Source organism: Tubulanus polymorphus, chromosome 2, assembly GCF_964204645.1.
Source record: "Tubulanus polymorphus chromosome 2, tnTubPoly1.2, whole genome shotgun sequence".
NCBI lineage: Eukaryota > Metazoa > Nemertea > Palaeonemertea > Tubulaniformes > Tubulanidae > Tubulanus > Tubulanus polymorphus.
The window spans coordinates 8,616,575-8,629,753 of NC_134026.1; the positions used below are offsets into that span (position 1 = coordinate 8,616,575).

At 38.8% G+C, this 13,179-nt stretch overlaps 3 protein-coding genes across 3 annotated transcripts in view; 1 reads left to right on the forward strand and 2 right to left on the reverse strand.

Moving 5' to 3' along the window:
• The window catches only part of LOC141900194 (rab5 GDP/GTP exchange factor-like), a 20,711-nt gene extending 15,404 nt beyond the window's left edge, over positions 1-5,307 (reverse strand). The window contains exon 1 of the mRNA XM_074786973.1: positions 5,049-5,307. The gene's annotated coding sequence lies outside the window, so the exon portion shown is untranslated. The remainder of the gene's footprint in view (positions 1-5,048) is intronic.
• On the forward strand, positions 5,286-9,098 carry LOC141900195 (uncharacterized). The gene is made up of 5 exons (XM_074786976.1): positions 5,286-5,687; positions 6,002-6,104; positions 6,413-6,502; positions 6,944-7,006; positions 8,382-9,098. Exons 1-5 carry the CDS (start codon positions 5,587-5,589, stop codon positions 8,481-8,483), a joined length of 459 nt encoding a protein of 152 aa, XP_074643077.1. The 5' UTR covers positions 5,286-5,586; the 3' UTR covers positions 8,484-9,098.
• LOC141900197 (mediator of RNA polymerase II transcription subunit 31-A-like) lies at positions 9,005-13,148 on the reverse strand. Its single transcript, XM_074786977.1, has 4 exons — positions 13,075-13,148; positions 11,813-11,896; positions 11,286-11,382; positions 9,005-10,497 (listed from the first exon to the last, which is right to left on the reverse strand). Exons 1-4 carry the CDS (start codon positions 13,139-13,141, stop codon positions 10,302-10,304), a joined length of 444 nt encoding a protein of 147 aa, XP_074643078.1. The 5' UTR covers positions 13,142-13,148; the 3' UTR covers positions 9,005-10,301.
• Between the last annotated feature and the right edge of the window lie 31 nt (positions 13,149-13,179).

Genomic DNA, 13,179 nt, shown 5'->3' on the forward strand with positions numbered 1-13,179 from the left:
TGCTCATCACGATTTGTCAAACCATAACGATAACCTATGGACACCTCATCCTCGAGAATCATGCAGCAGGAAATGTTATTAGCTCTGAAGTGATGTACGCTCGGCTTATGACTTTCTGATCAACAATACTATTATGAATGTTGTGACAAAATTTATTTTGATGAATTGCAAGTCAAAAGTAGTACTTTAAAACGTTTTTTTTGGGGAAGTAAGCACCAATCATAGCCTTAACAATTTTCTCCAAAAAGTAGCGCTTTTAAGTAGCACTTGCAAAAATAAAACCATTTAAACATCTAATAATGGGTACAGGCCTAGTTTAATTAAATTTTTGCGATACATTGGCCACAGTGTATCATTCTTAAGTGGTTTGAAATCTTCGCACAAGTGTTTTGGCCCATGCCAAATTTTGCCAACTGTTCACATGGGTGCCAAATGGACCCGAGCCTGTTTCGTTCGCCCAAAAACGTCAGCCCAGACCCGAGCCAAATTTCAGCACAGGACAAATGATTACGTTTGAATTGCAACTGGTACCGGAATTGACTCACGCTTTGTTTGAGCATTGTTTAGTATCGATTGAGATAATAGTTTACGTGTGAGTGCGCTCTCAAATAAGACACGGGCCAAATTTGGCTCGAGCCTCATCCGTGCCAATTTTGCCCGGGCCGAATCGTCCGCGTGCGATCGCGACTATCGATCGATACATTCGATACACGATATAAACAGCTGTGGATTTCAGACGAATAATCCGTAATCGATCAGTGCAATTAACCATTTCAGTGCTGGCTAATTAATACCCTATAGTGCTGAAGATAATTTGAAAATTCTGAAAAAAGTGTGTTGAATAACGGGAATAGCACCATCGTGCATCTACACCCTGGTGCGGTATATCGTTAGTTACTAATATTTCACTATGTTAGACAGGTGCTGCCATCTCTCAACAGAGATAATTAGTAATTACTAATTAAATCAATACACCGCAGTGGGGTGTACTAGCAAAATCCATCACTGATTCGTACACCGCACTGCGGTGTAGATGCACTGAAAGGGTTAAACTGTTCCAAACAGCCGTTTAGCTAGAAAATATACTTTGAACGCGGACGCAGTTGCCCACATGATATATGTATCTCGTTATATTCGTATGATTTCGTACGACGCAAAATATCAATAAATCTAGATATCGATAAATCAATTATTGTCGATGTTATTAAATCGTCGAATGATGAGACTAACATTTGTCACCACCACAGTTATCAAGGCTACGACTGCGACTGCGCAGTAACACCTTTCTATGCACATCAGTATTTCTAAATCAGTAACAAATACGTGTAGTCGCGGACGGACTGATGATAGCAGGGGGTCTGATCTGAGCACTTTGTCCGATTGCCCGGGACGAGTATATTCTCCTCAGTAGGGCAAGTAGGTTATCATTATCACTTGTCCACCGCGCTATATAGTGCAATCCTATGTCTCAAAGCTTTTTTGCACTCGATGCAATGAATGATTGTGCCACCAATTGGACTGCCTATGCAGGGCAAGTTTTGGTAGCCACACGGGCAAGTGGCTTTTATTCCTTAGATCGAACCCTGGGATAGTTGGCTGTTTTGCAAAATGCACCACAATAAGTTTGTTTTTGGTTCATCGTCCAATTTACAATAGGATAAGAATGTACCTTTCTAGCATTAAATTGGTATCACGGGCAGATCCAGGGGGTTTTGTGGGACTTGTACAATGAGTCCATCAAATTCTTTTGAGCCTCCTTTTCAATTTTGTCAAACAAACCGAAAATTGGTACGTTTCAGTGCGGGAGTACAAATAGGTAATATTGCCTTTTTGGACATCAAAGTGTCCTTTTGGGACTTGACAAGTTCTTCAAAATTAGCCCCTCTCTACGGGAGTACACCTTATATTGCCTTTTTGGACATTCAAGTGCCCTTTTGGGATGTGACAAGTCCTTCAAAATTGGCCTTCCGGTCCACCCCTGTACCCCATGGCCACATATAGAAGGTCCTTCCATCCATTAGATATTTTTGTGCTGCACCAAGATGTAGACTACACCAATGGCAGATCCAGATCGGGCGCATGTGGCATGCATCCCCCTTATTTCGGCCAACCAAACAATTCATATACATTATTCAAAAATGTACTGGGTAATGATTAAGATTTTTAAGCAAAACATGTGCTCAAAACGCATCGGAAAGCATCTACCGGTAATTTTTCAAAATTCTCCGGGATTGGGCCGAACATGGATTGCACGGTCTATTAAGATCTCGATCGGTACATTTGCACCCCCTCACTCAATCACAATGGTCATAAGTGTAAACCGCGCGAGTTCATCAGATGAATCCGATGAATCCAGGCATTGCACTACTAGCGTCTGTCTAATAATCTCCAGGGTTTGTCAGTTTTATTGAAGCGCACTTCACTCCGACCGACGATGACAGCCTGCACGCTATCGATATCCCGGATAAACAACAAACAGAGAGAGAGATATCTCGTAAGATAGATAGTTCACATCGGCGCGTTGATCGAGTCACATTTCATTACCATCCATAATTAACAATAATCAAGCGAGTTTCGGGACAATTATGTGCCTTTTAATAGCCCCTAGAAAATATTTAGCCAGTATTAGATTAAGCCTGCTTAATGAACGTTGTTAGTGTTTGGCTAGCTTCCAATAACATTACGTAATACTCTAAAACACATGTTCGTTTCAGGCAGCCATTTGATTTCTAATGAAAATTCATACAAAATCTGTCTTCTGAATATGTATTTATACAATATGGTACTGGAAATGAAACAAAAATTACCAAGGCGAATCAAGCTTAGGACGTTGACAGGCAATTAAAATTGGAAATATTGCTGATGATCTCTAACATGAGTTTTAAAAATAAAGCTACTTAAAAACTATGGATTTACTTTCTGTTAATAGGCCTATGGATTTATTTTCTGTAAATAAAAACATCAAGTATAAGTCAATGGCATTAAACTTGGTTTGATAGGTTACCTGCTATTAAAGAAGCCACTTTGTTCTTTAAACTGAAGATTTAGTAATGATTTTCACGGAATAATATTATATAATAATATCTAATATTGCTAGCCATTAAAATCTTGTTGTTTCAGAATATCTTATTCTGATTTCTAGAATTCATCATTTTAAAAACTGGGACGATGAATTCGCGCACAACGAGTATAAAACCTATCTTCATTTTCCTTATCGAAAAATTTACTACTAGGTCTACAAGCTTTTCATTTCACTAATGAATTTAACAAAGTCTCGAGGGTCGTGGAGTAATCAAGCAATAATAGCCTCAATCACACAGAGAAACGTTGTCACCCAGGTCAAACTGGCTTGGACCGACCAGGACCCAAGCTAAATTTGACCTGTGCTCAGAGAGCGTCACGCACCCAGTGACTTGTTACAAATATGCCATCAAGATGAGTACAGGCGAGACACTTCAGAATCAATGAGCGTTCTTATATGTATTACATGAACGATATTTGTATACTGTACTTCGTACAAAGTTACAATAAAAATGAAATTATGAAATGAAAATATAAATTTGGCCTGTACTAATGCGGTGCAGGCTTGGTAGAGCCAAATTTCGACCCATTAACCGGGCCTGTTGGCAACAATGTGAACGGTCGACTCTAGCCTATCTGCCACATGGGCCAAATTTTACGATCAAAAATGCCTATAACGACGGCTACTTTTTTCGAGGCCTACCTGAAAAATTCCCGAGTGAACTAAACGAATACAACGGCAATAGTATAATAATAATCGTCTCTTTTCAGCGGTTAAAGTGTTGTCAGATTAAATACCACAACAAATATTTGACACTAGTCACCTGAATGATATGTAATTAAACGGTTAATAAACTGGCACTAGGCCAGACATATATATATATAGCTTTCTCATCAAATGATCAAAAACCTTGAATGTACACGCGAGTCACATAACGCCTTATCAGTCGTCAGTCAAATTTCGCAGAACAATCGTCATTCGAACGAAAGGCCGATTATCGAAATTTAAAAAATCGAATCACGTGCCTTCGAAAATATTTCCACGAAGAACCTCTAGACTATCTAACGATATGTCAGAAGAATGCGTAAATATCGAATTAGTTTTTCTTTTTTTCGTCGTTCGGGACTATGGACGAATTTCGAGAATCCAGGGACCGGTCGCGCGCTAACGACTTAAGTCCAAAGATGGTCTTCAATCATTTAGACCGGTCTTAACTTGTTCGATCGGTGATAGAACGAAAATCACTCTTCGACTTTTTCTTAAAATTAATCTAGACGCCGTACGACTGGTCCCTAGGATATAATCTTGAACAGAGTCAAGCTTTTAGCATGAAAACCGATGTTGTATCTTACTTTAAAAACTTTAAATTTTTCTTTTTAACTTATCAATTTCCATCTTAAATCTATCTATACACATGTCATAGTGGGTTTTTATTTCATTATCTATTCTCCATGTTCGAGTACAGTGGCCGTTTCTTTGTGAATAGCTTTTGGAATGCGAAACGAGATTTTTGAAAGTCTAAAAACAAATTCTATTCTTTGATTCAAGAATTATCATGATTAGGCGTTCTGAACTGTATTCTCTATTACGAAAGAACTATGTGAAATTCCAGAAATATTCAGTATAGTCAAACGCGTAAAGTAAAAATAAAAACAAGCAGACATAATACTGACATAAGGCCAAATGATAATCAGCTGATGAGCTTGAGTTAATGAGTCACTCACATTGCCTGCACTTGCACTGGTTATCTGAGTTAGTCGACTATAGTCGAACTAAATGAAAGCAATGTCAATTAAGTCGGAACTATATTGCGGAAATAGTACGAAAATCAAGCGCATTCGGTTATTAGTTCCGACCACTAGTCGACTAGCTATGAAAACTGAATTTAGCCCACGCCGCGCGAGTGGGGAGTGCAGTTGTCTTGATGTATCCGAATTCCATCCAATCCATCATCCGCATAGGTCATATTTAAAGATTATCATGCCTGCAATCATTAATTGAACTGTTTCAAAATAACCCCACTGACCTTATGATCGCCCCGAATAGATTCTATCGTCAATTGACCTCCGGTAACGTCGTTAATCTTGTTGATTTCATCATCATTTCCTCCCACTTCGATCTACGACAGTGGCGGCCATTTCTGTTTTGTTTACAACAGGGGACGCCACTATATGGCCCCGCCTACGTAATACGGATTCGGCTTGTGTTCCGGACAATCAGCTGACAATTAATCTGACATTCGCGGTCTGTTTGACTATGTAATTGCGTAATTAATGACGTTGTAAATATGTACAGAGTTTCTACGCGAGCGATATATGATTATTTACATGTGATAATTTTTCAACGCAGTTGTGGACTTAACCAGGAATTTTGGCCCAATTTCTATATCAGTGCCGTTCATTCGAGTACGCCGTGCACTTCGGTATTATGATTGAAAAATATAGACTTGGGACTCAATCGATTTCTCAGTCGACATAACTACAACGAAAAGATATCTTTATTTTTCTGCGTCTAAATCAATTAGACCAAGCATTTGTGTATATGGATACTGTGCTAACGGCAACATGGTATGCTATTTCAGCAGGATTCAAGGACCAATACAGGCCGCTTTAAGACCAGGGATTTGGTGCTTGTGTTGTCAATTTTTAAGATGTCACAGGGAAAGGCAAGTCATTATATAAATACGCATACGGTGAAAATGCTGGAAAACTGTTTAGTAGGAGTATGTGAATAATGCTGCCTAGCTTTAGCAGATGTTACAAATCATTGTGGACCTTCTGGACATCAGTTATAATGTATCAAAACGCGGATAATGGTTATATTTGGAGCTAGAAACCTGATTTATGAATTGATTCTCAATGAAGTTATGTACACCTTTTATATATATAGACCATTTTTTCCGAACGTCAAACCAGTTCTGATAATTGATGGTATATGTATATTAGCTATCAACTAATGAATGATTTTTTGTCATTTCAGATGGCATCTTTCATTGAGCGTTTCAGAACACATAAACCAGTTAGAAGCTGCCATCGAAAAGATACAGCAAAATGATCCAAATTCAACTTATCAAATTGCAAAGGTAAAAAGTTAAGCCTTGTTTAGTTTTAGTTTGATGACATTTCTGGCGCTTAAATCTATGCATGCACGCAATGAAACTTGGTTTTGCTAAACTTGGATACGATTAAGAAATCTTAACCAAAATTTGAAAAACGTAGTTTAATCTCCAACTGGATAACCGCCAACCTATGGAAAAGTCTACGTATGATAACGAATATAAAGGACGCATGATCCTAGTCCTCTGAAGTGTTGCTCAAGTGAATGCCTCCAATTTATGCAACGAAGTTAATATCCTGGTTTTTTTTCATACCGGTATTTGTTTAAATGCAGATAAATGACCTGACAGGATTTGTACAAATATATTGTTACACAAGAGCCGAATGGCTAGACGTCATGGAAATCGATTTTAACACCGGCAAGGTCAGTGTCACATGTTACATAGATTATCTTTGACTGATATTGTAAATTGTAATAAAACAAGCCCAGACACGTGAAATGTGTAATATAATATCCAAATACTGGTAAATTAATAGCAGATATTTCTAATCGGAAAAAGCCTTAAACCGGAGCGCTCCCCCTCAAAATTTCAAGGTGCCCTAAAAAAAACTCAAAAGAAGTTTCTTTTTTTAAGTTAATTTTTTCTAAAATTAAAAATCATCCTTATTGGGTGTTTCAAAAATATTGTTCATGTTTTCGGGTGACTTTCCACCAGAAAAGCCCAGGTAGCTCTAAAATTGGATCAAACTTAGAAAATTTTAAAAAAGACCCGCCCCTGATTCTTAAACCAAGTGTACACTGACCTTTGATTAACTTCGGTGAAATATTCTAACTAATGCGTGTAATACGTATTATTGTTTGTAGGTCTGGTCATTTTCAAGTGGGTTTTTCCCAACTTGGGTACCGCTATGTTTCGTTTTGAATTCTGTAAGTACTTCCAGCACCGATACGAAATGAAATTGAAAGGATTGACTGTGAAATATTCGAATACTTTAATCTGCTACCAATCGAATAATCTACGAATTTCTATTCAAAATATTGAAACAAATTTCACCCTGTCACTCGAAACACTAAGCCGGTAGGCCTCTCGATAGGCCTCTCCCCGGGCTTCCAGATGCATCCATGATATCACGAAGTAGACTCCTCCTAACGTAAATCAAATGGCACCAGTGATTTTTTTCCGTATCAGGGAATAATTTGAGTAAGACAATGTAATGGCTTTTGCAATGGTTCTAAAATATCCGTTTTAGAAGTTAATGACAATTCCATTTGAAAGTAGATGTATTTGAGTTAACAGGGGTCGACCCTATATGTTTTTTATGCTGTAAAAACCATTGCAAAACTATTTCATCCATTGCTGACTACTATGCGTCATGTAAGGGGGTAGTGACTGAGTTAATTGCAGGACATCATAAACATTAGCATTTCAAAATAACTATTAATTACAATTGTTTATACCGGGGTACTGACATTTATCTTTTAATTGATTAATTTTCACGATGCTTATATTCTATTTAATGAATCTATATTAATTGCAATTATGGTAGCGAATGAAAGAGCTCAGCATCATCAATATCGGGGCTATAGTATACAAGACTGGTTGCCTGCCTTTTTATTTTCAATTTTCGACAACTCGATTCAACTAAATTGTCAACATATTACTTGCCATCAAAATGTAGACGGCAAAATCCGATTTCCAGGCCAGTGGTTCGTGGGTCATATATTTGTTTAATTTTTTCTGTTATTTAATTTTTGTCATTTGAGTTATTCATTGCCGACAATATCAACAGGGTGGCTCCTTTTATTTGACCTGCTTTTTTCCTCGGACTCATCTCCTAAAAGTCCAATCAGTTAACACAGTCAAATAGATAAGACATAGATGGAAACTGTTTGATGATACGCACGATATAGCAATCTCAACAAATCTCCCTGACTTATCCCCAATTCTTTACCGACTTTTTTAAATGATAAGTATATTTCACAAGAGCCACCTGGCCACCCTGATTAAGCAATAAATCTATGTTATTTTATGTTATTTTACTTCAAGCAGGGCTGTCGGAACAGGGCGTAGCAGCTCGTCGTTCTCTGTACTAGGTGGTTGGCTCACGACTTCCAATGCTTCTGTGAATGAGACCGTGAAATGGCCCCAAAACGCATCTTTGGCAATTGAATTTTCAAAATTTTTCTAGGGGAGGGCCCCCACACCCCCTTCAGAAATAAGCCTCGCCACTGAAAAATTCTCTCCGACGGCTCTGTCAAGGTGTCAAAAGATTTTCAATTCTAAGTTTTCTTCTTATTTCAGTTGCTGTTCTTCTTTCCATTTTTCGACTGGAACGTGAACAAAAACAGAGTTGAAGCCTTTCGAACGACGTTAGGGTTATCCGTCGAATCAGACCAGGTCTAAAATGCAATTTGAAAAATCGCAGTACAGTAGACTTTGATTAATTCGGACCTTTTGGGACCGTTAACCCTTTCAGTGCGTCAACACCGCAGTGGGGTGTATAAATCAGTGATGGATTTTGCTAGTACACCGCACTACGGTGTATTGATGTAATTAGTAATAATCTCTCTTGAAAAATGGCAGCACGTGTCAAACATAGTGAAATATTAGTAACTAACGATACACCGCGCCGCAGTGTATACGCACTATAGTGGTATTCCTGTTATTCAACACACTAGGGTGGAATTTTTAAAAATTTTCAAATTATCTCTAGCACTATAGGGTATTAACTAGTCAGCACTGAAAGGGTTAAATGTGTCCGACTTGATGACATCCGAGTTGGATGTTGTATATTTCATATACATCACAAAAGATATTTCTAAAAAAAAGTAAGTTGAACGGTTATCCGAATTGACCGGATCGGACTTGCGAGCGGAATCTACTGTATTCTTAAAACCATCAAGATAATTCACTATTTCTTGCTTTCTACGAAAAGGATTTTATACTTATCGATAATTTATTGTTATAATTTACAATAACTGTACATTTCTTCCAAAAATAAATGCGTTATGTCTTTCGAACCAGATCATAGTTCCTTTCGACTTTTTGCACATCATACGTTTTTAACGTTCTGCACATCTCACCTAGGTACCAACTGAAGGAGGATTTGGTTCACATGACCGTTCTATAACGTACCTTTTCCATGTTTCTACACACTTCAATCGACTTTACTTGATATATTTTTCCCTCAAGGCTCAAAATGTGACCGATGAAAAATTCTTAAAGTTCCATTCCTCCCTATACCCCTATACACGCACAGTTAACCCAACTTGATCCGCAACATTTGGGATGATCCAGTTTACACACACCTTAGCCTAACTCAGGTGGCATAAGATCTGACCCGATCGTCGGGTGGTAATGAATCGGCAACCAGTTGCCTATTATACAGTGGGAGAATTTTTGCGACACGCTGAGTAAACTTAAGATCGCTAAAACTGATCAGTCGCAAGCCGATAGGACATGTTTCTTACGCCTATCGGATCCATGTGACCTGACAGCAGGGTCCGATCTAAGGAATGAAAGCACTTGTCCGGGAGGCAAGCATATCTGAAATTTTGCTTGCCCCCTCCAAAAAATACTTGCCCTTCACAGGCAGTGCGATTGGTGGCACTATCATCCGTTGTATCGAATGGGAAAAAGCTTTGTGACATAAAATTGCACTAGCCCGGCGGCCAAGTGATAATGATTACCTACTTGCCCTGATGAGAAAATGCTTGTCCCGGGCAATCGGACAAGTGCTTAGATCGGACCCTACGAGTGTACATGTACTTATGACCAATTGTATGGTCGTAGTCAATGTACACATCACATGACACAAGTGTTCGGTTCAAAACGATCGTAGATCTCAGGTGACCTGAGTGTAGCTAAAATCCGACAAACGAGTCTTAGCCAAATCGGCGACTCGACCTTGCGATGTGACACGAGTGTTCTTAAAGACTGAACCGCAGACGATCAGATAGGATCTTAGTGCGACCTGAGTAGTTAGAGGCTCTGGTTAGCTGAACCAAAAATCACGTCCAGATCTGATCAGAATACAGATTAAACAGTATTTCACCTCGCACATATCAATATGATATCCCGAGGATCATCGTTCCCTTGATACAACGCGTTAGAACCGCACTATTTGACGGGATTCGTCTACGCGTGCCTTCCATCATTCATCGGAGCTTACTCGACCGATTTATATAATCATCCAGCGAAGTCGGACATTTTCTTTTCTAATCAACTGGCGGTTTTCTGTTGACTTTGTTGCGTCTGTTCGACTTGAGCGTCCAGTAATTTCGTACGTTTGCGCTGATAGTGTTGCCAGTGAAGCAGGATTTGATCGTCGATGAACTTCGCGCACTGAGCGTTGACGATCTCTTTACGAAAATGTTCATACTGCAACAACTCGAGCGTGTGCAAACACTGCGGGTACCTACAACGTGGAGAATGTAGACGTTTTAGACACGAACTCAAGACTCGACAACGCAGCCGGGACAAATTGGTGACCAGTTTATTACAATTGAATTCGAATCCGTCAATGCAGTTCTATATGTATTTAAATTCTCTACAATTCCCCAAAAAAATTCTGAATAGCACAGAGCGGCTTTGCAGAAAACCTGTTATCGCTGCTTTTCAGCTATATTTACAAATGAACTCGATTCCTTGCAATGCAATATGCATTTAAATTTTCTATAATTCCCATCATTCTGAAAAGCATGGTGCGGCTTTGCTGCAGAAAACCCGTTATCGCTGCTTTGCAGCTATATTTACAATTGAATTCATACTGCGGGGTACGAATAAGAACGGACCTGGAACCAGTTTTTGTTCACACACACGCACAAAATTTAGTCTGTTCCAAAATTTACAACGGACCTGAACTGGTAATTCGGGTCGGTCCACCAAATTGGAATAGCCCGGAATGGACCAATTAGGAACGGATGTTTTGCTAGTGTGAATGCTCGGTCAGTTCTAAATTGGGACAAATTTTGACCATTTTAGATAATGGAGCGCAAACACAGCTATTTCTATCACCTTGCGATGGGAAAAAAATGAAAGACAATTGCTCCCTCATAATACGTGTATGATCAAGGCTTCACAAAGAATGGTGACTGTTGAAAGGGGTGGATTTCCAGGTTGCAGTGATTGATACTTCAATCATAGGCCTTTCAGATCGGACTATAATCTGAAAGATTTAGAAAAAAATCCATCAAAATATCTTACTTTAAATATTTCGCGTATTCAGCCTCTTTCCAATAGAGCAGGTATTTCAGGTAGTTGAGGAATGTGTTATCCTTGAAGTAACCCCGTTGAGCCAGAACTGAAAAAAAAACCATTGAAAATTGGTAATATATGACTACTGGAATGGGGCCTTTTCACCTATGGATCCCATATCAACAACAAACTCTGTAATGACCGAGAGATGTTGGTCATACTGGATACTAATAGGTCGAACTTCCGTTTTCACGACTAGTCGTCAGAACCAATAGTCTAATGCACTATAGTTCATTTTTGCGCATTTCGCGGCGCCGAACAATATGAAACTGTCTGACCTAGCCTTCAGTGACCATGGTCAGTAGGATGGTTCACAATTTCGGGACTATACTTAAATCAGGCTAACTGAAATTCAGTTTTACTTCGTTCGCAAATAGCTATGATAACCTAAGCCCGTCCACAACTAATCGAGGAGGAACCAACTAGCTCATTGAGGAACCAACTAGCTCATCAACTAGTTCAGACTACCAACTTACAATTCAAGTAATTCGGATTAGCCAAACACTGCACAAATTCCAGTTCAACTTGAAAGCGTATCTTCTGGTGCTCTTCAGATTCCACTACATGAAAATTAAGTTGAAAACATGATAAATTGTGAATATTTAGTTTTTTCCTCAATTACCTGTTAGGCCAAATAAAAAAAATTAGTTGTTTATCGTCCCTGCCCGACTCTACGAAAAATACCCGACCCAATTTTTTTTTTTTTTATTGTGTTCTATTTTGGTTCCAATCGAAAATATTTGCCATAGCTACCGTTTCATGTCGATTGTAGGACAGTATAGCAGCAAACAAAACGATTTATCGATCGACGAAATACGTTCACTGAATAACAAATTGAAGTCAATATTCGGTTATGGAGCGTACACAGCGTGGATTTCCGGTTGTGGAGCATATTTCGATCGATTTTAAAATCTAAGTTAATAAAGTTCTATGAATTGAATTGTATTTGTATGGCTTGTGGCGCCACACTTCCAGTCGATGGAAAACATGCTTTATTTTATCAATCGTATATCATTTACAACACTCGATCTAAAATTAAAAATAAAAACCTCATGGCCGACCCAAGCTTTTTGAAAAAAGGACGATAAAAAACTAATTTTTTTTATTTGGCCCTAGGTGTCACAATTGGATATTTTCGCAAACGATTAGGCTACTAGGCTATCCGATATCAAAAGTTTACCACCACCTAGTTATTCGCGGTAGCTATTTTGGCCGATTTTCTGGCAGAAAACGGCGATTTCGTTGCGAAATATTCATCGTAGAGCAATAGTTATCAGGCTCATTGGAAAAAGTAATCTTCTGGACCGAGTTCCACAGTTGTGAGTTAGAGTTAACTCTGAGTTAAAGTTAGTTCATTTTCGATGAGTTAACTCGGAGTTAAATCTTAACTCGGAACTGTGGAACTGGACCCTGGTTTGTATATGAGTTTATTTCGTGAAAATCGGTTGAAAATTCGGGAAATGACAGTCAATTGAATTGGGAAAAGACCCACACCGTCAAAGCCCATATTGAAGTGAATGTGCTAGCCACTACTAAAAGTCCAAACTTTGGCTAAAAAATTCGTTTTTATTTCAAATATAGCCAGGCCAGCACACACACAACGTCAACAGGGCCAGAAAAATTGACAGTGCGCGTTTAAACTTAATTCAAGAAGACTTTGGTTTTACGAATGCAACTTCTTGCGTTGGGAAACATCACTCAAAATATTGAGAAAACATGAAAATCGACTGTTTTTTACCTGAAGGAGGAAGATTTGACAGGTGATTTTGAGCCGACTGTCCACGCGCAGCCATTTTGGAGGCCATTTTGAAAGAATCCGCAGTCCGACTGTCCGATCCCGTGT

Bases quoted from the DNA above. Each gene is read 5' to 3' on its own strand.
- LOC141900195 (XM_074786976.1), top strand. From the start codon at position 5,587: ATGGTATGCTATTTCAGCAGGATTCAAGGACCAATACAGGCCGCTTTA. The intron at 6,105-6,412 runs GTAAAAAGTTAA...GTTTAAATGCAG, and splicing joins CAACTTATCAAATTGCAAAG to ATAAATGACCTGACAGGATT. The intron at 7,007-8,381 runs GTAAGTACTTCC...TTCTTATTTCAG, and splicing joins TATGTTTCGTTTTGAATTCT to TTGCTGTTCTTCTTTCCATT.
- LOC141900197 (XM_074786977.1), bottom strand. From the start codon at position 13,141: ATGGCCTCCAAAATGGCTGCGCGTGGACAGTCGGCTCAAAATCACCTG. The intron at 11,897-13,074 runs GTAAAAAACAGT...ATTTTCATGTAG, and splicing joins GTCAAATCTTCCTCCTTCAG to TGGAATCTGAAGAGCACCAG. The intron at 10,498-11,285 runs GTAAGATATTTT...TCCACGTTGTAG, and splicing joins GAATACGCGAAATATTTAAA to GTACCCGCAGTGTTTGCACA.